Source organism: Vidua macroura, chromosome 3 (assembly GCF_024509145.1).
Source record: "Vidua macroura isolate BioBank_ID:100142 chromosome 3, ASM2450914v1, whole genome shotgun sequence".
NCBI lineage: Eukaryota > Metazoa > Chordata > Aves > Passeriformes > Viduidae > Vidua > Vidua macroura.
In genome coordinates, this window is record NC_071573.1 from 23537566 (window position 1) to 23563435 (window position 25870).

Genomic DNA, 25870 nt, shown 5'->3' on the forward strand with positions numbered 1-25870 from the left:
CCAAGTTGTCTTCAGTAACTGCTCTATTCCTGGCAAGAGGCGGGTGAATCCGAGATATGCTCCCAAATTACAGTGAAGATGATGCAGCCATAAATACTTCCCCCTCACCCTCACCGAGTATTTGCCAAAGGTACTCTAGATATGGTCTCCAATGTACTGACATCTTTTTGTAGGGCATACAGTATTTGGAACCAGAAAAAAGTGATTCTGGAATAAGGAGAAAACATCAATTCAACTGAAATATACTGCAAACAACTTCCTCTGAACTGGTCCTGAGCTGTTGCTGGGGGAAAGCGAAGGAGTTTGGTAAAGTAGAAAGTTATTACATCCACATCTTATACTGAGTTTGGCACTTCAGAGAACACTGTTTTTATGCCATTCAACATAACCCCGTAAACCTTCAGAATGCAAGAGTCTGGTTTCAGGATAGCAATACATAAACTGTGAGATCCAAATGCACTACTTTAGATGTGGGTCACAGCGATGGCAGTCAATTATAATCAAGCGCCCCAGGTGATATCTGTAATACAGACATCCTGCGCCAGCTCACAGCCACAAATCCTGCTTCATGGTATTTTCTTCCGTGGCATTAGAGACGGCACTTTTTGGCAAGAAAAGAGAGCAAGGCCCCTCTGCTCCTGATTACACGGAGATCAGCCTGAAGGATCTCTGTTGCAGTCAGTGTAAAATTGCCTCAGATTTGCACCACAGAGATTTGGCCCAAATCTATAGTAGCTCACTCTAAACGTATTCCCCAACTGAAAAACAAGACAAAACACTGTCTGAATTGGAAGTATTTGAACAACTGACTGTGGTTTAAATTTAAATCTGACTCACAATGGGGTAGCATGTTCCACAGCATCTTCCTCCTCATACCTCCAAGCAGGGAGAGAGACCCTGGAGGAAGTGAGCGTTACCACCACCTAGAGAACAGACAGTTCTTCCTAGACCCTGAGCAAGCTCCATGGGAGTTCTGGACATGGACTGGGCCCTCCCCAAAATGGAAACACCAAAGGTCTGCTCCTGTTTGCTTCAAATTCTTCACTGCAATCTGATGTGTCCCCCCCAGCTTTAACCTGGTATTGTTCATTTGCCCCAACCCTCGTTCTGATCCATCCTGTGGGTACATCTCTCCCATCACAGCCTCTCAGATAATCCCACCCACAGCAGCCTCAGATAACAATGACAATAAAACACAGCGCTTCAGCTGCACTTTTTGTGATGCTTTATGATGTGTTAACAAAACATGGCACCGCTTCCACAGGAAGTAATTATTACTTGTTATTGTTTGACTGCCTGTACATAATAAAAATACCTTAAACCCAATACCACAGCACTCTCCGAAGGATGTCTTTTCACCCTGTAAGGGTTTCCACTAGTTCTGCTTTGCAGTGGTACCTATTTGTTTTTTGGAATGCTTATTCATAAAAGACAAGGCTTTTTTTGAAGGGTGCAGGGACTTTATTCATAAATACAGAAGCACCTTAATAAAAGAAAGATGTGATGAAGTCTTCAAAGCCGGCAAGAAAACTGATGAACAAAGACATTCCCATAACAACTGAGCTTTATCTGATCAAATTCCAATAAAGCCTGCATTTGGCATAAATCTTTAAAAACATAGCAAAGGCCACTGGAGGATGCTAAAACTTGTTTATTTAATATTATTCCTCCTCCCTTCCCCAAAAGCACTTTATCCTCTTAATATTTTGTGAAGTCTTGGTGCACACTGGGAAGCGCATTGAGCGAGCATGGCACAGTGAAAGGACGGGAGAAGCGCGCCTTGTCCGAGGTCACGCCGCTTCCTTCCTTCACTTTGGCTTCCCACTCTCCAACATGCTGATGATCAGTAGTATAACCTTCAGATTAAGCCTCCCTTTTGGGCAGAAGAAACAACAGAAAAGGTAGTGCCTTTAAACAATTTAATTTTCTGCAGCTTCACTTAACCAGAGCCAAGAAGAGACAGAAGCTTTCGTACCAGCCTTATAAAAGTATCTTAATTTCTACTTCTGTGAGTTTTATTATTTTCCATCCAAAGACTACTTAGTATATGCACTGTACTTCCCATCTGTGCATGAACACCGATGGTACTGACTAATCCTTAAATATCAAGAGAAGTATTCTGCATGAAAACAGACATTTTCTGCACACAGGGATTACTACTTGCTCATTGACTCTGTGGATGCATGCAGGGCACCTCCATGAGAATTAATCTCTAGGATTCACTGCCTGGAGAAATCCAGATGGCAGAAAACCTGGTAAGAAGATTCATAACCACTCACTCCCAGCATAAATATGATGGGCGCTTTCTGCTCCAACTCAGGCTCTGAGGTGGGAACAGGGTCCTCCTGCTGCTGCAGCGCCAGGGGCCAGGAACAAGGGGCCACAGCCCTGGCTCACTGTGCCAAGCAGCCCCAGACTGCCTTCCTGGAGTCAGTGCAAACAAGGGCTGTAGGAAAACACAAAGTCCCTTTCTGATGTGGTTTGGAAAAGGGAGCCAAGTACAGCCTGAGGAAAGCTTAGCTGAAAAGGTGCAGTTTTGCATTTCTTCTTTCATTTTAAGGGGTAGATCTGTAAGGTCAGAGGACCACACAAAGAAAGAATCAGGCGGAGAAACAAAATATTTATATTCTGCTTGCTTATTTTTTCAATTTACCCTTCACATCTGTCTCTAGCTGTTCCTAAAATAGTTCTTTAGAATAACGTCCCTTCTGCATCAGTGGTATATATGCTACTACTAAACTGCCACTGGACTAAATTAGAAAGCTCTTTGAGGGCAATTAGAAGATGTGCACGTGTTCAGGGACTATCTCAGTGAACCACAAGAGAGCTCTGATTCTTCCCAGAAGGCTTCTGCCTTCTGCCCCTTTTCTCCTGAGAAAGACAAGGGGACAAAGGAACAACCATTCCTTGAAACTGCAGGTATGAGAGGAATTTCAAAAACCCTCATCAAGAAGAACTCCACAACAAAGCAAAACACTAGGCTTTCTCCTCCAACCTGAAACTTGGTTGGAGGAGAAAAAAAAAAAAACTAATAATTAAATGTTGCTTATGCAAGATGAAAAACCACACTGTTCCTTCTGGGCACAACAGCCCTGGCAAGCCCAGCATGTATATCACAAGACAGGAAGCAAAGCTCATGCACAGAGGAGGAGCGGCAGCTGCTCATGCCAACTCCACCGGCAATCTCCTCTGCAAGGCTCACTCTCCATGCATGGCTTTTCATGCTGGAGTCAGATATATGACTAAGTCTTCAGCCCTTACAGAAGACAGCTGCCTCTCCCAGTTCCACTGAAAAGAGGATCTTCCTGACTCTCCCCTTTTACCTTCCATGCTTGTACCATGTTCACCACTAGACAACTCTATTTGCATTCTCAATACATTAATACACAGCCCCAAAGCTCCTCTAGCACCACAGGGGCACCAATGCCTCCTATCCATACCTCTTCACCTTCATCTGCGTAGATTTTCTTCTAATATCTAGAATTCATATAGTAAGTTTTAGAATGCTTTCTATAGCACTGTTCTACGATACACCACAGAATCATAGACTATCTCAAGTTGGAAGGGACCCAAAAGCATCTTGGGTCCCTTGTCTCCAATTTCTCCCTGCTTTTGCTTTTCCTGCTAAACACTGCATCCTAACCTCATGTGCTGTGATGGAGATCAGTTGCAGCAACTGCAGCATCATCCAACTGCAGCAACATTTAGGGACTCTCATGCTCCTGGCAGAAGAGCTCCTGCCAAGGAGCCCATGCAGTTCAGACTGCCCACCACAGAGCTGTAATACCCCCATACAAGGTTTTAGGAAGAGCTGCATACAGGATTGCAAGAAACAAACATGACCAAAGGGAAATGATCCAGAGACAGCGTGCCTCTCTACAAGCAAAGGAACAAAGTAACATGCCTAAAATATGCCTGGCACAAACACACAGGGCATGCTGCCTTTGGCTTGCCTGTTACTTGGTGGAGAAAAGATCTAATCCTACAATAAGCTGCACTCATTACTCACCTAACACTTCACTTAGTTTGCTCCACCCAGCCTAAAAAAGAAACTGCCTTAGTCACCAGCCATATATTCATATATTTATCCAGGGACCCAAGTACCTGCCCTGGATGCAGGTGTCAGTCATTTCCATAGGCACAGGCCTGCTGGAGTCAGGCTCTTTCAAGTAAGCCCCAGCTGTTTCTCATCACAAGGCAAAATCCCAGCCAAGCAAAGGCCCTTTCTTCCATATCTCTGCTGAACTCTTTGTGTCCCATGTTCCTCAAACACAGAAAAGCAATGAATTGAACTCAGGCAACCACAGCTGTATTCTTTTCAGGTGGCTGACTAACAGCTCTCAAAAATAGAACAACAGAAAGCCCAGAGATGCTATCGACTCCTTGTAGGGTGTCTGAGCAGTGAGGTCAAGCCAGAATATACAATTGTTTCAGCAGGCTGCTGTGGCAGCATCACTGGGACTCATAGTGTATTTCTCTGGGATGGCTGTTCTATACAGGCAACACCAGTGATTCTCAAGAGAGGTTCTTAGCTTTCCCTTTTAACAAATAACACATTATCTGCTCAACTTTTCTGCCATCCTGTTCTTAGAAAGGATGGCAGTCAGGTCACAGCTGCCACTGACCACCTGTGGACCTGAACCACATTCAAATGGGAATTAAGCTTTTCCTACATTTAAACAACATCTAAACAGAACAATGCACTTTTCCTGCTGTTGGCCTCCATGACTGGCTTTTACTGTCACTGCAGTGAGCCTGTGAACCCAAAGTGTCCCCTCTCTCTACTTCAAGTTTGGCTTCCACTTGACCAGACCAGGCAGGAAATGGTGAACATTCAAAGTGAGGGGGAAGACTCAAATTTGCACCCACTGGATCTGAGCTGGACTCCAAAGTGCTGTAAGCCCAGGACAGTGCTCAAGCACAGCTAAAGCAGGCAGCAAGAACAGAGTTAAAGAGGGTCACCACACACTTTTACAAGGTGGTATTCTATCCATCAGGATTTTCAGCAGAACATGTCACAGGTTGCTGGAACAACCACAAGTTTTACTCAGTATAAAACTTCTGGGAGCTGGGCCCCTTTTAGTTGTTGTGTTTCTCAGTGAGGAGAACTATGCTTTAGATGAAATATGCTCTAGACAGTATTTGCACAAATGCACAGACTCTATGTTAAATGAGGTTAAAGGCTCCAAAGTCCTTAAATGACATAAATCTTGTCAACATTCAGGAGTGAGTCATGGGGCATTTTCTTACTCCACAATCCCTGAATTGTCCACTCCCTTGCCTCAATCCCTGGACTACTATACAGAAGCCAGGTTTGAAACTCCTTAGCTTTGCAATTCAGTTTTAATTCCATTTCTACAAGGAAGTCTTAAAAAGCTTCTCCTGAACATGGGCCAGATAGAGGAATCTGACCTCTATGTAAACTACTGTTCAGGTCAGGTGTTTGGAGACAGAGATCCTGGGAATAACTTTTTTGATGTCTTATTCTCTCACTTTCTTTTATGTGCTGTGAAACACAGAATCACAGAGTCACTAAGGTTGGAAAAGATCTCCAAGATCACAGAGTCCAACCTTTGACCAAACACCACCATGTCAACTGGACCATGGCACTAAGTGCCATGTCCAGTCATTTCCCTGATGTCCAACCCGAAACTCCCGTGCTGCAGCTCAAGCCCATTTCCTCATGTCCTGTTGCTGGTTGCACAGGAGAAGCCAATCCCAACCTGGCTACACCTTCCTTTCAGGGAGTTGTAGAGTGATAAGGTCACCCCTGAGCCTCCTTTTCTCCTGGCCAAACACCCCCAGATCCCTCAGCCATTCCTCCTAAGACTCCCTCTCTAAACCCTTGCCCAGCTTTGTTGCCCTTCTCTGGACATGCTCCAGCACCTCAATGTCTTTCTTGCAGCGAGGGGCCCAAAACTGGACACAGGATTTGAGTTGCAACCTCACCAAGGCTGAATAGACAGGGAAAATCACTGTCCCGGTTCTGCTGGCCACACTATTGCTGATACAAGCCAGGATGTCATTGGCCCTGTGGGTCACCTGGGCACACTGCTGGCTCAAAACTCTGGAGTCCTGAGGGTTAACTGCTACAAAAAGTTAGCACATTTCAGATTTGCATGATTTCAAGTAAAGTCCTTTCTAGGGAAGGTACTGAAGTAAGAGGCTGCTTTGCAGAGAGGGGACCCCACTGCTCATCCCCACGGTTTGTTCTGCCTGCTGGATGGGTGCAGCAGCAAGGCGGGGAGCTGAGGGCTGGGAGGTACCTCCATACCTGGTAGAGCTCTATCCGCTGCTCTGAGACGCGGGCCTTGGTGTTCTGCAGGCGGAAGACCCTGAACTCAGCCTTCACCAAGTTGGAGGCGTTCTTCTCCATTGCTGAGACGTCAAACCTGACAATTCGGAAGTAAAGGCTGTAATAGCTCGGCGGGATGGCATCTGCAAGAAAGCAGTGGGATTTTATTACTTTTCTTGGTGATAAAATATAGTGTTCCTTCAAATGTTTTAATACAAGACAGCCTCAGACAGGGGAATACCTGAAGTGTGGTTCAGTTTCCAATGGTCTATTTAGTACTATTAACAATTTAATAAAAATTAAGAAAATCTACCCCACATGTTTTTTATAAGACTGCCATATTAATACAGATTAAAAACTACTTTCAACTCTATTTCAGGTCATGCATTTAAGCTTCCCCTGTTTCAACCTACTGGCGGAAAATCCTGAATACTTAAGAACAGAGAAAAAAACCATATCAGTTGGTACATGATAAATGCCTTCAGGCTCACAGAGAGTTCACAGGGATCTGCTAAGACAACAAGTAACAGCAGCTCATCTGCTCTATATGTTTTTTGAAATCCACTTCCCCTCAGAATATGGAGCATGAATTAGCCAGCTTCAGATTTTATTCTATACCTAGTTATTAAAGGGTATTTTCGGAACAAAATAGTCATTCTGATTACAGTGATGAGGGCTGTAAGAGAAGAGGAAGGAAAAACAAGGCGAAAAGGCAAGCAGGCAGTAGACACTGTGAACAGTATTACATGAATTTTGACCCTTTGGAAGCAGTAAAAGCCATAAATGTAACACCCCTTACTATAAATTTGGTAAAACCAGAAAAAAAGCCCAGAAAATGGGCTCAAGTCTTCAAAAGCAGTGTCAGACATCTAAGTTTAGGTTTCAAAACAGTGTTTCTCCTTCACCAGTGGTAAACCCTGACTAAGGGTAAGCAGCAAGGCAGTTTTGCACAAACCAGGTTCAGTCATCATCTGAGGCCCTTTCACACTGTCCAGAGCAGCAGCACTAGGAGAGCTTTGCCTGCAGCACTCCTGCCTGACACCCAAACTTGTTGGACAGAAGACAGGGGAAGAGTGTGGAAGGAGACAAGCTCACACTCTCCGGAGAGGAGATGAAATTACTTTAAGGCCTGATAAAAATATCAGTTCAAATGAAGGGAACAGATCTCTCTTTTCTTACAATGTAAAAACTGAAGTGGATAAATAAAAAAAAAAAAAAAAAAGATAAAGGAAAATTATATTTGGGGGCTGGGGAGACATTTTCAGCTGAGAAACCACAGGTGTTCTCACAGTTACACATTTAATAACCCACCTGTTGTAGCTCTTTGAGTAAGTTCAAACTGACTACTTAATAAATGTAGCTATGAGAAAATCTTTGATGATAAAGAAATAATCTCAGCCTCAATTGTAGATGCATTATAAGTGAGAGATGACAAGTTCCCAAAGCACTTCAAAAAAATCATCTAAAAGAGTACTTTCCAAAGCAAACCCTCAGTATGATCAAACAGGTACAACTATGAAAACGAAACCCCAGACTTCCTTATGATTCCATTTAATTAAATAAAAAAAGTTCCTCAGATTTTCACATCTGCACAATAACCCCCCAGGCATCACAGTCACTATTCCTGGATACCATGCTTATTGACAGGAAACTGCTACAATCTCACAGTCAGAACTCAAAGGCAAACGGATGCAAATTACTCCTACATCAAAGCTGTTCCTCTCTCCCATCAGCAACACATCAGTGCCAGAGTCTCTCAAAATACCAAAGGAAGGGCTTCTGAGAAATACTTAACTGTATGCCACTATGACCTTGGTACATTTTGCAAATTCTTATAAAAGCTACTTGGTTTGGAGATTACATCCTCCTTTAAGAGAGAAATAGTATCTTTAGTTTATTTTTCCTGCTGTAGGAAACTCCGAGACTACTACTTGCTCTTCAGCCAAACCTAACCCTACTAGGAATATAATTTGGCATAATAATATGTATATATAAGATTGATGCTTCCAGGATGAGTTGTAAGTTGTCCTTCCCTGTCATTTGTTTGAGGCATCAACCTAGCATTTTGTTCACTGTGGACAAGCCAAACTAGCAGCCATTCACTTGCCCTGGCACAGACAAACCCTGTCCATCTTGACTTTATTTTAGATTGAAAAGTCCTATTTAACTGTCAGCTTGGTTTATATTTAGCTTCTTATTCCTAGAACTTTCTTGTGCTATATTTGTAGGCCTTCTTTCCAGTTTCTTTGTTTTAGATACTGTATATTACAAATCTCTGAATATGTATCTGAGTGGATATTCCTGAGCCATTCCTGCATTTATATTTTTTCTCTCTTTCATATCTAAGGAAGACAGAGAATGAATACTCTTCCAGTGTGCCTGTTTTTATGTTGGCATATGTGCATTTGTGTACACTGCAAACAAGTATTTACCTTCCACTGGAAGGCAGGCATGGGACATCCTCTATGAGTAAGCAGGAATTCTTCTCTTACAGAAGTTTCATTTCTCTTGTAAGATAGTTTTACATCTCTATATATAAAACTTCATGTGAGAAATTTGATTTCTTTACTCTATCATTTGTGACAGTATCCACAGGAAGTCAAGTGAGGAAAAGGCATTATTCATGGACAGATAAAAAAAGAAGGAATGGCTGACTGCACAATTGGGGTTTAAGTGAAAATTAATCAACATGAAGACTGAGAAATGAGACTTGCAACTCTCTTTAAAGGAACGGTAAGAACCCCATGGAGTCTACAGGCTTTTTGATTAGCCTTTAAGTGATCTCAGATGCTGCAATTTATCTCTCTTTGTGACTCCACCTAAACCTGACATTTTATCAATTCAGATTCAGTTGGATACCTCTGCATTCCCCTCTGGTTTTGGCCCCATGACTCCAGCAGACACCAGGATGACTCTGACCAAGCTAGTCTGCAATTTCAGTTACCCTGCTGCAGACTAGACTCCTGAAGTATTCTTTGAACTATTATCATTAATGAGTGGAATTAAATCAATATGCTTCCTGTAGCTAGGAAAACATAGATTTCTTTTGTTTTAGTGGGAGAGAGAATAGTAAACACAGTGAAAGGTTCCGGTTTTATAATTTTAAAATTACTCATTAAATCAACCCTCAAAAAAACCTGAAGACTTCCAGCTGTAATAATCACAATCACAATCATCACAGTTGAGATGAGTTACACAACACAGCTGGAAAAGGTGAAGGCAGCATCCATCCACCTCCTCCTTTTAGGATGCTAAACAACCGAGCATCACAAGTTTACTCTTTTTCTTTTTGTCTTTTTTTTTTCTGTCTTGAACAAGCTGAAACTTCATCAGCTGCTTTACATGGGACAGTCTGAACTGCCAGGTTAAAATGTACTCTGGTATGTGACTGATTATGTGCATAAGGACACTGTGGTTTCTGTGCCTCTTACAGACTTTGTTCAATGTCCAGCACCCTCCAGGCTTCTGTGCCAGCAGCCTGGACAGAAAGCAGCCCTGCTCTGACAAAGCAGAAAAGCACCAATGGGAGGGGTGCAGGAGACCCATCCCAATGTACTCTGCAGTATTGCCCCAGGCTGGAACACTGTCAATGGGAGAGACTGGACACACTCTCTGACCAACCATCCAAAACAGCACACAGGCGCCCAGGAGCACCTGGGAGGAGAGCAAGGTGCAGTCAAGCACCCTGAAACTGAAAGCTGGGATAAGAAGTTTGTTTCATGCTGCAGATATTCCCCAAATCAGGAATAAACTGCATAAAAGGATGACACTTCTGCCTTGAGCAGTTGTGTTTGATGAACTGAGCCCTGCATTTCCACTGCTTTCCTCACAAGTACTGCATGTACTGACATTTTAGGAGAAACAAAACACTCTGTTTGACACAGCTCTTCTGAGAGTTGAGCTTTCATTCTGGCGAGGAAAAAGACTTAAATTCAATTGTATCCAAATGAGGCTTTTTTTCCCCTCTGAATTTTCGTTTCTGCTATTGAAACAAAAAGAAATCAATTACATGCACAGACCAAGTTAGGAAATGTAAACAACTTTTCTTTTCTTGTTGGAAGAGGCCAGACAGGCCGCCTTCACACATACACCCACACTGGAAAGGCTGAGAACTTCAATCTAATCCTTCCATCAAGGGCTTGTAATAAATGCTCCAAAGATTTATTTTTATTCCCTTTTGTGTTTATTAAACTTTGGAGGGTTTCTTTTCCTTTTTCTTTTCTTTCTGGTGCTTTGCCCATTCTTTATTATGGCAGCTACAAAACATGGAGTGCCCTTTTCTTCTCGCTCTCTTTTTTTTTCCCCTCCTCATCTTTCTAACTGCAGTACATGAATGACCGTGTAGTAGGCTTTGAAGCAGCACATGCAAATATTTATAAGAGTAGCTTGATTGTTATTAAATGCAGTTGTTATGCTTTCCGCACTCTGGCAAGCTTCCCTAACCTCTCTAACTATTAGGACCATTTAGGCTGTTTGGATTTCAGCTCACTGATAGCAAATTTGATGGTTTTTTTCCTAACAAGCAGCATAATGTGACATCGTTTCTCCCTCCGTGTGAATTTCTCTCCCTGCTCAGCTTTGGAGTCCCTGCCAGGAGCTAGGTCAGGCTGCCTCCACAGACATGCAGACACGGTAAGTGAAGCAGCATGCACTGGAAGGATGAACATCTTGTCAGCTGTGACAGCACATCTTTCCAGCAGGATCCCCTCCTTCCTGTCAGGCACACTTCAGTCACAAATCCTCTCCTCTTCTCCAGGGAAAAATCTCTCCAAGAAATTAGGAGCTTGTTTAATACATCTGGGCTCTCAGAGCCCGTAATAATCATTCTGCTCACCCCTCCTGACCCTGATGTAACTGCAAAATCCTGCTGGAAACTGCCTCTCTGCAATCAAAGGGGACCAAGTAATGGAAGCCACAGGTCATATCCAGGAATTGGACTGGACCTTAAGGGTAAATCAGTCATACATCACCTTTCCATTAGCTCTGAACCTCTGTCCCACTATGACATTAAGCTATGAGCACATCCATTAGCTGATCAGTGCTCTTGGATGGAACACTTGTGCCATTCTTCCTCAGGCATCACTTCCAGGCTCTTGCAGCAAGGCTTCAAAGTCAGACAGTACAGAAGTAAGTGTAAGATATTCTAGTTTTTATCTACAAAGTTGCCTCTGAGGTATTACCTTTCTCTGTCATCAACCACTTGCTACTGAGGAGGGACTGTGCACTGAAAGTCAGAAAAAACCCACTGGGAACAGAGTAGGTTCAGAAAGAATAATTACTTAATTACCAGATTTTGTGACATATTTTTCACAGTTGAACCACTTGCCATTCCTCTTCAGAAACACATTTAAGATCTGTGACAATATATGAAAAGTAAACAACCCCAGGACATACTGGATTGAAAAATAGGCACAATGAGGCAAAGAGGGAATTTTTGGAGGATGCATTTATGAAATTATGTGTTCCTTACTTAAAATCTGACAAGAGCCTTCTGGTTCTGCTGCTACTTCCTCATTGCTTCACAAAGCCTGAATCAAAAGATGACTAGCCAAAGCAATGACCTCAACAGCAAACAGATCTGGTAGCCAGGTTTCCAGTTCCCCAAATAATTCCCTAAAGGTACTCCTATTGCTCTGGAGTTTAATGGATCTCTGACAACACTTTTTAATTGTCTTTTGTACTTTCAAATTCTGTAATGGTGAAAAACATCCTGCAGTTGTCCTTGGGTCAAAATGCAACTGGCATAGTAAGGATTCTGATTGTAATTATCCCCTGAAGAATCACAGGATTAAGTTTAAGTTTAGGTTTAAAGTTTTCACAAAGACAAGAAGCAAAATAAACTCAAGTAATTGTTAGTGGTGTAGCAAAGCTGCTGCATAGAATTCTTGCACAAAACAGGTTTAAGTCCTGGCTTTGTGGGTCACCATAAAGATGCAAAGAAAAGGGTATCTTATTACATGCTCCCTTAATTTCTTTCACTTCATCCCTATTAGCACACTGGAGCTGGATTTGAGTCTTACAGTGGGCAACAAACCTTGCTAGAAAAGCTACCATTGCTGTTTTGCTGTTTTAAGACTGTAACAATTCAACACATTATAATTTTTTTTTTTTTTTCTGAAGTTCTCCCTGGGCTGGGTCAGATCGTGTTGCAAGTTTAACCTCAAGTGTGTTTAAATGCTGGAGCTGAAACTGAGTGCTTTGGATGTTAATTTGGTATGCAGACCATTGTAAGAAGAGCTGTAATTTTGCTATATCACTGAATTGTCTGATTTAAGTGAATCTTATCAGCCAAAAAACCTTCATTGAGATCCTTTTTTCCACTGGACCTTCTCTCTCTGCCACCCTTTCACAATTATTTTCAAGCTACTAGTCTTTGTACACTCAGTCCAAAACAGTATTTAGCATGAAAAAATCCGTATTACTCACACCAGCCAGAAAGAAGGAAGAGAAAATATCTATCCTGAACAATCAATGATGGCTTCTTCTCCCCTCCCTCTCTTATGGGTTCTATAAGGAAATAAAAACCAGGCCAACATCACACATGTTTGTTTACCTCCTATGAGGTGCAACACCAAGAGTCTGGGCTACAGCAGATGCACCAAATGGAACCCTTTTGGAAAATGTTCCCAGTTATTCCATCACCCAAAAGGCAAAGGAGAGTCAAATTTAATACCAAAGAGAAAAGCTGCAGGAGCATTCTGCTGTATCTGAGATGAAAAGCATCAGACAAAGTGTCCAGAATCCTGTGAATGACAGGGAGGTACTGCTCACACACTCCTGCTGCAAGGGGAGGGAGAGTTCAGGTGGGTGCAGCCTGCCACAGAAAAAACCCTGTCCCCCATCACTGCTCATTGCAGGGAAGATTAGAAAATCCGAGTATGTTCCAGCAACGGGAGAAAAATACTGAAGGAAAACATACATAGTCCTTCCAGACAAGCTACACAATTTACTTTGGAGGAAATCAGTTGTTTGTGTGGGATGTCTAGAGCAAAAAGGTGACACCTGTGGAACACACAGGAAGACACCTGGAACTAAGGACTACAGAAAGCATGTATGAGTTTGCATCTACAGATGTATGGTAAGGTAAACCAGCACAGAAATTGCAAAAACTTTTAACTACTTTAGCACCACAGAGTAGTCCTGATTCAAGTACAAGACACAGTCCTGGTCCTTTACAAGTCTCCTATTCTGAGAATGTGTTTTGTTGAGTGAATTCCTTTAGGAAAATTCACTTTACTTTCGCCACTGTGAAGAAAGCAAAGGCTGCCCAGAAGACCACTTCTGCCATAAAGCAAAATTCTCTGAGTATTAAATTTTAGAAGAATCTGAACAAACACTGAGCCTCTCGAATCAACTGCCTGGATCCAAATTTCTGAAGCTGGAGGAGAATCAAAAGCTTGTTAAAATCACTGAAACCACTGGCTAAGATGAAAGGGGACACTGTCTGGTCCCTTTCAGGAACACAAAACCAGAACTCCAACCCAGGCATGTTTGGTGTGACCACTCCCAAATATCCTATTTCTTAAAAAGGAGCACGGAATCGCTCCTAGGGGACAGACCCTCTGGACACAAAATAGCACACACAGTACTGCCCCAGGCCTGGTATTTCTTTTCCCTATTCGCAAAAGCTGGAGTAGATGGGAATGGATAAACCAGCACCTGACATGAGCACCTGCACGGTGCTCAACAGACACTTTCTGCCCCTGCCTTTATGACTGCTTGAATGGGAATTTCCTGAAGAGAAATTCCACCATGTGAACTCACCAGACCCTGCTCTCTCTGCCTGCCTTCAAAGCTTTCCAGGCTGTTGGCTTGGTTTCCCTTGTCCATGCTGAAACACAGGGGCTGGGTAATGCGAACAACACTGAAACACCACATGAGCGCTGTTCTCGGGTCTAAATTTTGAGCCATTTGAGCAATGTTTAATTGGGGTAACTTAATTACTTGGGATTATTTTGGAGAGCAGCAAATGCTGAGTTTTCCATTCCAGACTGTCTTTCACATATATAAACCTCCAGGCATTTTAGGAAGTCTGAAAGGTCTGACCTCAATTCTCCTCTTCTCAAAGTCCCCTTTACACATCACCTGTCATGCAAAGCAGCCAGAGTGGGAATGTAAACACAAACCCTACTGCTATCTTTGTTTCTCAACAAAGAAGTCTTAATCTTGCAGCCAGGTTAAAACATATGGAGTAAGGGTACAGCACAACCACTTGCTCTCTCACACATAAACCCCCTCTAATCTCACTGCTGTGTTTCCAACAGCGCAATTTCAATCGTGAGAGAGAAAAACAGATCTTCAGATGTGTCCCTCATTCCTGCACTGGGTGCCAGCACAGCAAGCACATGACCATTCCCAGGAGAAGCTGATCCTTTTCTGCAGGGAAGGTGCATGACAAGCTAACAGGAAAGCTGCTGTGTCTGTCAACAGGCATTAGAACAAGTTACAAAGATACCAAAGCCTCTCCAAAACCTGAGTAAAGTTTTGGTCCTAGTGAAGTCACCGACCAAACATTCCCAACACTTTCAAAAGGGCCAGGAATTTACCCCTGCAACTGCAAGCACAGAGAAGATTTTCAGCACAAGGAAACTGTCTCCAGCCTCTCTGTGAATTTATCTGCCAACAAAAGGCCCTTCAGCTTTCAGCAATTATTTTGTGAACATTCAGGGAAGAAGAACTCCTTTCAAATCCCCATCAGGATCCTTTGAATGAAATCCCAGGTTATCATGTATCACCACTGAAATCAAATATGTAAATAGATGTGTGTTGTGTTTGGAAACGTCTCAGGTATGTACTTCGCTATTCTACTTACACTGGAATGCAAGAAAAATATTCCTAGTGTCTTTCATCTCTCTCCATGAAAGGCTGCTCCTCTTTCAGCTAGGAATCATAAGGAAGAATTGCAAGTACAATTGCCTATCTCATCTTAAAAAAAAAAAAAAAAAAAAGGTGGGGCAAAAAGAAAAAGCTCACCAGGGAACACAAACCTTTCTCACAGGCAGAGTGAGACTTGACTTGCTGGCACAGTTCAGCTGAGGTTTTATGGCACCAATGACCTCAGCAAGTGAAAACAGAGCAAACCAACCTTCTGCCATTCACAGGACTGACCAAGAATCTTCCCTGTAACAAAGACCTTTTTTCTCTTCCATTTCCTAAACTCCTCCCTGCTTGCATGCTACTGAAGTGGTACCTTCTGTAACAAGAGACCTCTCCGCTGGCAGGCTGAAGAGGCAGACATGATCACAAGCCCAGCTGCACTGCTGTGTATCCCACTGCTTTACACAGACATTGGGATGCTCACTGCAGTGCCTGAAACCCCCTGGCAGCCATCGATGCTCCAACCTCCCCCCCAAACCCGAGTCACCTTGAATAATTTTTATCTAAGAAAAGCATTTTACCTTCTCAATGGCAGATTAGGTGTAAGCTTAGATTTATGTGTGTGTGTTTGAGAAAGTCTATATAGGTTTATTATTTTTTTAAATCCTTCCTCTTCCTGACACCTTCCTGATGAATTTCACTTGCACTCACAGCCCAGCCAGCAGGATTCAAACTGACTTCACCATGTTACTACAGTGCCATTTTACTAATGAACTATATTTTAAAAATATGCTTTTTTCAGACATAGTTTTATTGAAACCCTCACATTCATACAAAAAATTACTTCTGTTATAAATCTATCTTCCCTGTCAGTCTACGAGAGGAGCTTGGCATGCCTGCACACAGCTCGGCACACTCTGCATCTCTCCCCTCCTTCAGCTCCAGGGTTTCCACAGGCATGAGGCCAACGGCAGCAGCATCCTGCTGCCCTGGGGGACCTGCCATCCATGGTAAGGTAAGAAAGCTGCACTCTCTCAGCAGTGCCCGAGGCAAAGAAGTCAACCAGGCCACAGGGTCAGGATGCTCGCAAGAGCCATGGGACATTGGCCCTACAAGGCCAGCCCAGTCAGGTGCTCCCAGAGGTGGGGACAGGGGTGGTCTTTTGGGGACCCCTAAAAGCAGCTCCAGTGAGAAGGATCGTGTTTAATCCTAATCCTTGGACAGAAGCACAGGCAAATCCTGTCAGTACTAGGAACCAGGGTGTACAAGGCTAACCTCTCTAAGGAGATGGACTCAGTACTTCCTTTAAGGCGAGCTGTGGTCACCCACCATCTGTCTCTGTCTATAAAATCAGGCTGTTGCACGCTGACAGCAAACACGCTCCTCACAGGCTCTGACCTGTGCCTTTAGTGCTGGATGACTTGAGCTGCCTTTTAAGCCCGTGAATGCCATCTCCATTTTAATCTTCTGCGTAGAAGGGCTTCTAATCACAAGCTTTGTTATGAAATCCACAGGGATGGCAGGAAATCTCTTGGATATGTCCTAAGGATTATACTGTGCCAGGGCAATGCAACTATACAAAAATCTACTTTACAAAAAATGTACTGCTGCAGAACAAAGCTGCACTGGAGAGAAAAAAAACAGAACTGGAAAACATTCTGAATTATTTAAAGAACTAAGAAAACTTTCCCCAAATCCAATTTTCTCCAACAGTGTCACAACAACCACAAAGCCGTCATACATGACAAACTCAGTAGTGTTGAAATCAAGGAAATGGCAGCAAAAAGACATTCTCAGGCTATTTCACAATTCAGTTTAAGCTGCTGTGTTTATGTGCCTCTCTACCTTAGCACAGAATAATCCAAGTATCACTTCTCTTGATCTCAAATCCAACGTTTTATTTCTCCTCTTATACATTGCAGGGCGATTCGATCAGCTGGAATCCAACGTATGTGATATAAGTGGTAAAACCAGTTTGAATATTTTGCACAGTAACAGGGCAAGAAGCCCACCACTCTGCTTCAGAGAAAGAGCACAGGCACAGGCTTCCCTCTAAACAGAATCTTCTTAAAGTCACCCTGTGAGCTTTTTATGCAGCCACATGCTTAAAGGATTTCCTGCCTCAGAGCCTGTAGCAGTGAGGGAGCACAGGTTGAACCCAGTCCTTGTGATGCTCCTTAGACTGAGGAGAGCCTACAGGACCAAATCCTCCATGCAGCTCACACTTGGAATGTGATTTTTGTTACAGCTTTCCCAACCTACCCAGCCTGTGTTTTGAAAAGGCCTCCCCTGAGCAGGAGCAGGAGTAGGTAATAGCTTTCCTGCCTATGCTGTTGGTGGCTTTGTAGTTCACACTCCTGGTGAGAGAGGTGAAAATGAGCATCCACCTTCTGCAGAGATTGCTCATTCCACTCTTCTCAGGCTGGCCTGTGAACAGTCACCTCCTACTAACACTCTCCAGGCCACTCCAGCCTGCATTAGATTCCAGACTAGATAGAGTCATCCAGTCTCCCCAGACTTTCTTTGGTTTTAACATGGGAAGAGAGTACAGCTTCAACTGACAGAAGTTGGTCAAGGCAGGTCCCTTGCACAGAGATTAAATTAAACAGTGCATCCCACAGAACCCAGCAGGGCAGCAGTCTTTGCTCAGTCACAGATGACTACTGAGTAAGAGTACACCATAAATCAAGTTGTCCTAAGCTACTTTTCCTTTTAAGATGGACCTAGAAAGAGCAGTGTCCGTTTGCCAAAGGTCTGGAGCTCCAAGTCCTGTTACCTAAGGCTGCAGGTTGCACGTAAGGCAATGTACCTTTGAAACTGTGAACTCTCCTTTTCCTCCTCCTATCTGCATATTTGTGCAGCCCCACAACCACGGTTTTTAGGTGCACATCTGTCATTCATCACAGTTGGTGGTAGCTCTTTTACTTTTGCTGCCTCATCTCACTTGGAGCTCTCCCACCACTTCATTCCTTTAAACCACTCAGGCATTTTCCCTCTTCAATTAGTCCCTTAAAACTTTCCTTCCTCTTTAAGCTTATGATTATTCTTTCATTAGTGCATTTTGTGGTGCTCTCTAAGGAGAACAAAACAAAATAAACCTCTTTTCCCCCCAAAATTACACTGTCATGTTCTGAACAACTTGTAAGAAACAAAGCCAAGGCACAGACTGATAATGAAGGTAACACCATCAGGTTTCACCCTCTTCTGGAAGAAAAAGAGAGTAAAATTGACTATACAGTCATAAACCATAGGAAATTAAATAGGTCTCTGCAAATCAAAGTTGCCTGTGAAAATAGTTTCCAGGTTTATGGTTTTAATTACTACATAAATGAATGGAAAACAGGATTAAAGAATTTGCACAATTGTTACACATCATATTTGGAATCACAGCCTTTTTTTTTTCAGCTACAATACCATGAAGGCATAATCCAATAAAGTCCAACTGAACTAGATCCAATTTCTCCTTGATACTTAGTTTGGTAGACAAAAGTCTGAAATAATTCTCCAGCAGCACTCCTGTGGGACTGAAACACGCAATATCAGAGTGATTTTGCAAAGCTTCCTCACACTCAGGCTTTGGATTTTATGATTTGCACCCATTAAAAATGTCTATGACTTCCAGTTTTTCAGCTTTGCTCATTTACTCTGTTTCTAAACAAGATTTCAAGAACCAGTTGAACCACGGACCATGACCCCCCCTTCTACAGAGGTCCTCTGCGTTGATAAAGCCATCTGGGAATCAATAAAAGCATGCAGAGGAGCAGAAGTGTTGGAACCATTCTTGTGCCCTTTCAAGAATCCGTTCATGTTTGCAAACACAAAAGCTTGGTGCTTTTCATTCACAGGTAAAGTAAGCCTTTCTTTTGTCCTTCCTTCTTTTTCTTGTTTTACTGCAGTGCATGTTGATTTTAGCATGAACAAACTGTCTATGAGTAATTGCTCTTTACACGTCTTCATGTAAGTCAATTATCCAGGGAGAATTTAGCATGCTGTACCAGTTCAGTCAAGCTTTTCTTCTGCAAGCCTAAAGTCCCCCTAACTCCGTTCTCCTTCACAGGCGTGCTCTTCATCTCCAGCTGAAATGAAATTCAGTAAATATTGCACTTGCAAGGTAACAGGTCTGGAATGTGAAACATCTAGAGCTCAGCAGAGTCTCTTCTTAGCGTCTCATATGTACCTTGTTGCGTAGTGCCAAACAGTATTTGACTGGCTTTATTCAATTCAAATAAAGATACTGAATCCCACAACTGTACAAACCTCTTAAAAACCAAAACCATAGTTAAGTGAAATGCCCTCTAAGAAATGCCTTCTAAGAAATGGCATTAACAGAAGATAAGAGTGCTACATGCCTTTTTGGAGTCCCTGAAAAGAGCAGCATCTCAAAGAGACCTTTCCATCTAGAAAGATACATTTACATTTTTTGTTATCATCCTTCACAAATTACAGACAAGAGAAAGAAGAAAATGGCTGGCTTGTCATGCTTTGTCCTACAGGATCCTTGCATGTCACATTACGAACTGTACAACAGCAAGAACCAACATGGGCAAACTTCTGTCATTCCATAACTGAATTTACAAAATAGCAATGAGAGCCAGCTGATATTGAAGAATAAGAACAGTCACAAAGCAACAACTAAGTCCAAATCCTCTTTATAATCAAGTCTTATTGATTGGCACCAAGTTGCATAGCTTGGCAAGGATAAACTCCAAACATTTCTCACCTTCTAACCTAGGGCTGTGTCCATACAGGCTCAGTCTTGACTAATGCTAACTTCCAAGTGCTCTGTTCAGAACTGCAAGACCCCCTAAGGCTGGAAGAGCTCTTCTGAATTTAACATTTGCTTCTACTAATTAACTGTATGGATTAGATGCTTTGTGTCAGCCCAAGTTAGAAAGAGACAGCATTCCTAGCTTCTCTCCCATGGGAATGCAATGGCTGGCCAACCCAACAGGTACAAGCTCTGAATGGCGTAACTTGACTAATTACTAACAGGCTACAGGTCTGCTTCACCTTGAGGCAGAAAGTTGTGCCTTGCTAACCTAATCCTCAGAAGCCTTGGACCAAAATGCCTCTCAAAATTTGAAGTAGAAATGAAGTACCTCTGAATCTGAAAAGACACCAATATTCATCACAGATGTTTATGCCATAATTTCTGACTAGTAGCAAGCTGTGGGAAGACCATAGCTTCTCAGACCCTCTTGTTCCAACTTGATCTTTTTTTTAATCCAAAGCTGGAAACATTCCAGCTACTTATGACTAAAAATATTTTATTCCAACAGTCTACTGTTTAAGCAAACCCACCTCTTTCCAGTCTGATCTAAATTGTGGCCTCCAGTCTCTACTGGTCCAAGCACAGGAAGAGTGAGTAAACAATGGCCTTTCTGAGCAAGTGAGAGCTCCCCCTTATCACTCCTGAACAGTGATACAATTAAAAAAAAAATCTAAAAATTTTTTAAAATTTATTGCCAGAAATGCAAGGAAAAAAAAAAAGGAAACAAAAAAGAAGGAAAACAAATTTAAAAACAGATTTTTTTTTTCTGAATCATTTCAAGTTAACATAGTAAGATGTCCTAGACAGTCTTCTGAGTCTTAAAACCATCCCATTTCAAATGTTGGTTTATGTGAATCTGGAAAGTTGCCTTGTCTGGAGTAAAATCACATACAGATTGAAAAAAGATTAAGTTTTTTTTTGTTACAATATATGTAGTTTTTATATTTTAACTTTTTAGTGTCTGAGATGGAAGAAAATTGGGAGAGTTGGGAATAAGAATGGGCAGGGGTATGGTTCACTGCAAGGGCTGCTGCAGGTATGGACTCTCTTTTTGCATTGCACAAGGTACATGGGGCATTACAGGCAAGAAAATGTCATTTTATAGCATGGCCCCTCCTTGTGACAGGTTAACACACAAGGAAATGGCAGAAGTTCATATCATAGTGGGCACTCAGCTCTTGTCTGTGCTATTCATAGCTGAGTGTTCAGGTTTACAAGGCTAGACTGGCTTTCCTGTGTCCAAATAAAACAGGCAGATTGATCCAGTTGGATTTTCCAAAGGGCAAGATAAACATCTTTCCCCGAAATACTACAAATATCAATCACTCCGCGTGCCGCCACCTGCCTGAGATCCATCTGCAGAGAACTGGCTTTTGGACAGACATCACCACGAAGGAGTTCCTGATTCCTTTGTCCTTGGTGAGCTTTCTCTCACCCCGGAGGAGACACCATGATAACAGAGCTGTGGTGTGGGACAGCTGGGCACCAGAGGTACCAGAGTGACAGGGGTAGGGACACACACCTCCGGCAGGTCCGCGGTACCACCAAGACAACGGAACTACACCCCAGCTCAACAACAGATTACTTATTGGCTCCTATTTTAATGACAGGTTTTGCTCAATTAATTTCAACTCCCTCCCTCCACCTGAAGTTTCACCTATTTTCTGTTAAATTTTTACAGTAATACCCCCTAAAATTTGCTTTACATTGCCAAGCAACTTTAGTTTCTGCTTTTTTGGGCATGCATAAACGTTTGAGACAAAATTCTCCGGAGAAAGAGGCGTGCATACAAACAGACACACTTATATGCACACGAAGAAACAAAAAATATAAAAGAGTATGTTTCAGACTAAGAAAATGACATCCAACTAAATATTAGAAAAAGATGTTCTGACCATTTATGATTCAGAAGAATCCAAAACTAACGCAGACTCCAGACAGAGATCACATTCAGTGAAAGAGCTCCACAAATTGCATCATACAACACCATGACTGCGATAATGAATATGGATAGCAACTGCAGGGTCAGTGTCTGCATTTCTTAAGGATCAAAACAGACTAGGAATGCCTCAGCAGCTTCTTGTAATAAGCTAAAGAGTGATTTGAAAACACTTTAGTCCAAAGGAGCATGAACACCATGCAAGTTTTAAATTTTCTGCTCTACATGCATTATTAGTCATACTTCCTACTGGTGGGGCTCTGCAGGTATTCAGCTGACTTGTGCCTGTAGAAGCAGGGCTCCAGAACACAGACACTGACACAAATTACACATAATTAAGTATCATATTCAGAGGGAACAAGCACTGGGAAGTGGCTGTGAAACAGGGAACTGCCCGAAGAGTTTGTTGTTGAGTTGGGTGTTTTGTCTGAAGTACTGGTTGCATACCCTGGAGGCAGAGTTCTCCTCCACACTGATACAAAAGAACAGATGACAGTGGAATATCACACCTATCTATACAAACTTAGAATGCTTCAGGACTATTCTAACTTTCCTGAACTCAAGGCTGACCCTCCATCAAAAGGAAAAGCTCCATATTTCAGAGGTGAAACTTCAGAAGGAATTTGTCTTCAAAATGCCCATGAATTACATCAATAATGAGGTGACACCTTTGTCCTGGCTCTGTACTCTTGCATGTACTACCAGCACCTGAGGATCACAGGTACAAATGAGAAGTGTGGCCCACCAGCTAACCACCTGATAGTCATGTCAAGCAACAAAGAACAATTTTTTGCCATTTTCAAATTTACACAACAATAGGTTATTTTACGTAAACAAAAATATTACTAGAATGCACAAAATAATCATAAATATTAAAACTACTGCAAAAAAAAAATTAAAAATATTATTCAACTGCAAGGACACAGCAAGACGAGGGTTGGTGGTGTACTGCAGATAAACAAGCTCTCAGTGCATCACTGCAGCAAAAGTAATGTGTCCTCAGATTGCAAGGAAAAGTGAGGTCTTTTACTACAGAAATTAACTGGGATCACACACACCTACAAAGTATTTCCCTTCAGCGCTGCACACATATCTTTCCAATAGGATAGAGTCAAAATGGAGAGAAGTCAGAGCTAAGCAAGGAGATCCAATGGCTCCAGGGTGTAATGAAAGAAAACAAAGACTCAATAGTTCATTTTGGAAATAAATTGTGAAAGTGCTAATCTAAGGATTAGGTGAATAGCACCTACGTATGATAAACCACGTCTCCAGTTAATCTGTGGCACCACTTGCCTAAAGCACTGCAAATACATACTACCTCCTTCTTCCTTGCCAGCTGCCCCAAGGGTGGAGGGAAGGGCACCTGGATACAGCAAGGGAGACACTGAGACTTGAAACAAAAAAGAAGAGAGGAAATGTAAAAAAGGATAAACTCATGTGCAAAGTAGCATAATCCATGGCATCAAATACAGGCCACTGGAAAAAAAATAATGCTTGAAAATCTCTCCTAATCAAAGAGAAGAAATACCACTGTCCTGGAGACCAGGGCAGGGTACTGTGCTAGCATGAAACTCGAGTAGTCCCTACCCAAAGAACAAAGGCCCAAAGAATGTAGAAGATTATTTTTCTCGTAAATATCAATTGTATGCTCTGGGATAGCAAACCTAGCCAACATTGTACACTGAGTCAGAAAGATGATACAGCCTTATTTTGATTTCTTGAAAAGAGTATGGAAAAGCTACTTCTTATTCAGTTATTTCAAAAGAGAGGCCTGAGAGAAAATGCTTAGAAGTTGTTTTCTCCATTCTTTTCATAGCTTCCATTTTTTTGAAAGGCCAACAAATCCTAATTCCATCTGAAAAAAGGAATCAAAATAATAATAATGTGAGATGAGAAGAGTCACAGCTGAGCTCTATTCTTCTTAGCTGATAGCTTCCTGTAGGCACTTGAGTAAAAGACACTAGAGAATACTACTGTACAAACTACAAATACTACTCATCATTCCTCAGGTTGGTTTGAAAATCAAAAATAGGTATCATCAGGACTGTTCAAATTTGACAAGTGACTTTAACATACAACTAGTAACACAGCTGGCTGTTTACAATCTATTCCAACAGGATTCCCAAACTTTGTTCTGCTTCTCCAAGTACATGGCAGGCAACAAACCAATTAAAAGATCAGCTGATGAACCAGGGCCACAGCACAGTGCAAAAAAACCCCAGACACAGACCATGATCAGAGGCAGAGATCCATGCACAGTCTCTCTGACACACACATTCAATCCCTCTTTTTTCTACCTTTCTTATACAAGCAATGCAGCTCTAGTACACAGCCTTGCGTGCAAGGGACTACGGACACCTGCACATTTTTCTACAGTTACCTAACCTTCTGAAAATACCTGCCACACTACTCTTACAATTAGGAAAAGATAATTTTAAATACATTGTCAAGCACCAGAAGATTGGAATGGAGCAATCTATGCTAACTATTAAAATAAAATAAAATAAAATAAAATAAAATAAAATAAAATAAAATAAAATAAAATAAAATAAAATAAAATAAAATAAAATAAAATAAAAGGGGGGGTGAGGGAAATAAGGGGTAGTGAGAAATTAAAGACAGAATGAGAGTGGAAAAATATTCAAACAAACAATTTGTTAGCACCTGGAAGAAAATAAGGAGTTGAATAACTGCTCACATGGCTTTGTCAGAAGCAATTAGTCTCCAAACAACCTGAAGTGCCTTCAGGACTGGATAACAGACTTTTACAACTAGAGGAGAAACCACAGATGACATTTATCTTGACTTCAGTAACTTTGGACACTGACAAGCCTGTTAGCAAGTGAGGGAAATGGGGTCTAAACAAAAACAGACAGTAGGTAGGCTGCAGGACTGGTAAACTGCCCTGAGCCAGCATTTATCAGTGGCTCCTAGCTAGAGTAGAACCTCTACCCACCTCGGTGCTGCAGAGGAATGAGATTACTACCGAGCCATCAAACATGGACTAATGAGTTGGGCTGCTCAGCCAAGAAGAGACTACTGAGGGTGTTACATAAAAACAGCCCCCAGCTACCTAAACAGCTGCCACAGAAAGCAGGTGGATGATCCATTTTCCATGTTCATGAGGGACAAATCTTGAGTAGCTCTGAGCTGCAGGAGGGAAGATGAGTTCTTGAAAACCTTTAGACAACAAGGGCATGCACAGAAAGCTCCCACTGCATCCAGAGTGAGTGGCAGGCTTCTAAACCCCTTCCTGTGGGAAAGATTTTTACAGGACACCAATTACACACATAGAGAACAGCTAACTTAAAAATTTAACAATGTTTCTTCAAAGCATTCTGTTTCCTGGGTAATGCACTTGGAAGCCCACTGCAACTATCCTGGAACTAACTAATAAATCATGACAGATCCTTAAGTTAAAGAGATAAGCCTTGTGTTAGAAGAGTTTATACCAGGATAATTGACATGTATAATAATGCAAGTATAATGAGTAAATTCCCTCTGGTATTAAAACCAAGCTTGTGCTTAAAACAACAAAGTAAATAATTTTAACTGATATTCTATTGCCTGATTGTGAATTCCCCAAACTAGGACACTATGTTGCATGACATTTTCCTCCACTGGTGATTCATTATCTTGGGATTCCTTGTTATATTGCTTGAAAAGTTATATTCAGTGTGAAGAGTGATGGTGAATTTTTGTAAAATTACTATGATATGCTTTTTTTTCTCCTTAGTCTCTGGCATTATCTCATGCTAAACTTTGAACTTGCTCCTTTCATTGATGTGCATTTCAAGTTTAAAGTGAAACAGTCCAATAGCTGAAGCCAAAAGTTTGACCTCCATTATAACTGCTGTAATCTTCTGGGAAAATATCCTCTTGACTCTAATTTCTCTTTTCAGACTCACCATGCTGCTGATGAGAAATAATAGTTATTGGGGCTGTAAGGCCAAGATTAATGTCTGGCCCTGAAAAAAAAAAAAAAAAAACACTCCAAACCAAAACAAAAAAATGACCAGTAGCAGCGAATGAACACACGAAGTTTCTC

At 42.0% G+C, this 25870-nt stretch overlaps 1 protein-coding gene across 2 annotated transcripts in view; it reads right to left on the reverse strand.

Annotated features, from left to right (window-relative positions):
• Positions 1 to 25870, reverse strand: part of TGFB2 (transforming growth factor beta 2) — a 60059-nt gene that overhangs the window by 16595 nt on the left and 17594 nt on the right. For both annotated transcript variants that reach the window (XM_053974348.1, XM_053974347.1), the window contains exon 2: positions 6275 to 6438. In XM_053974348.1, the coding sequence (XP_053830323.1) occupies positions 6275 to 6438 (164 nt within the window). The remainder of the gene's footprint in view (positions 1 to 6274; positions 6439 to 25870) is intronic.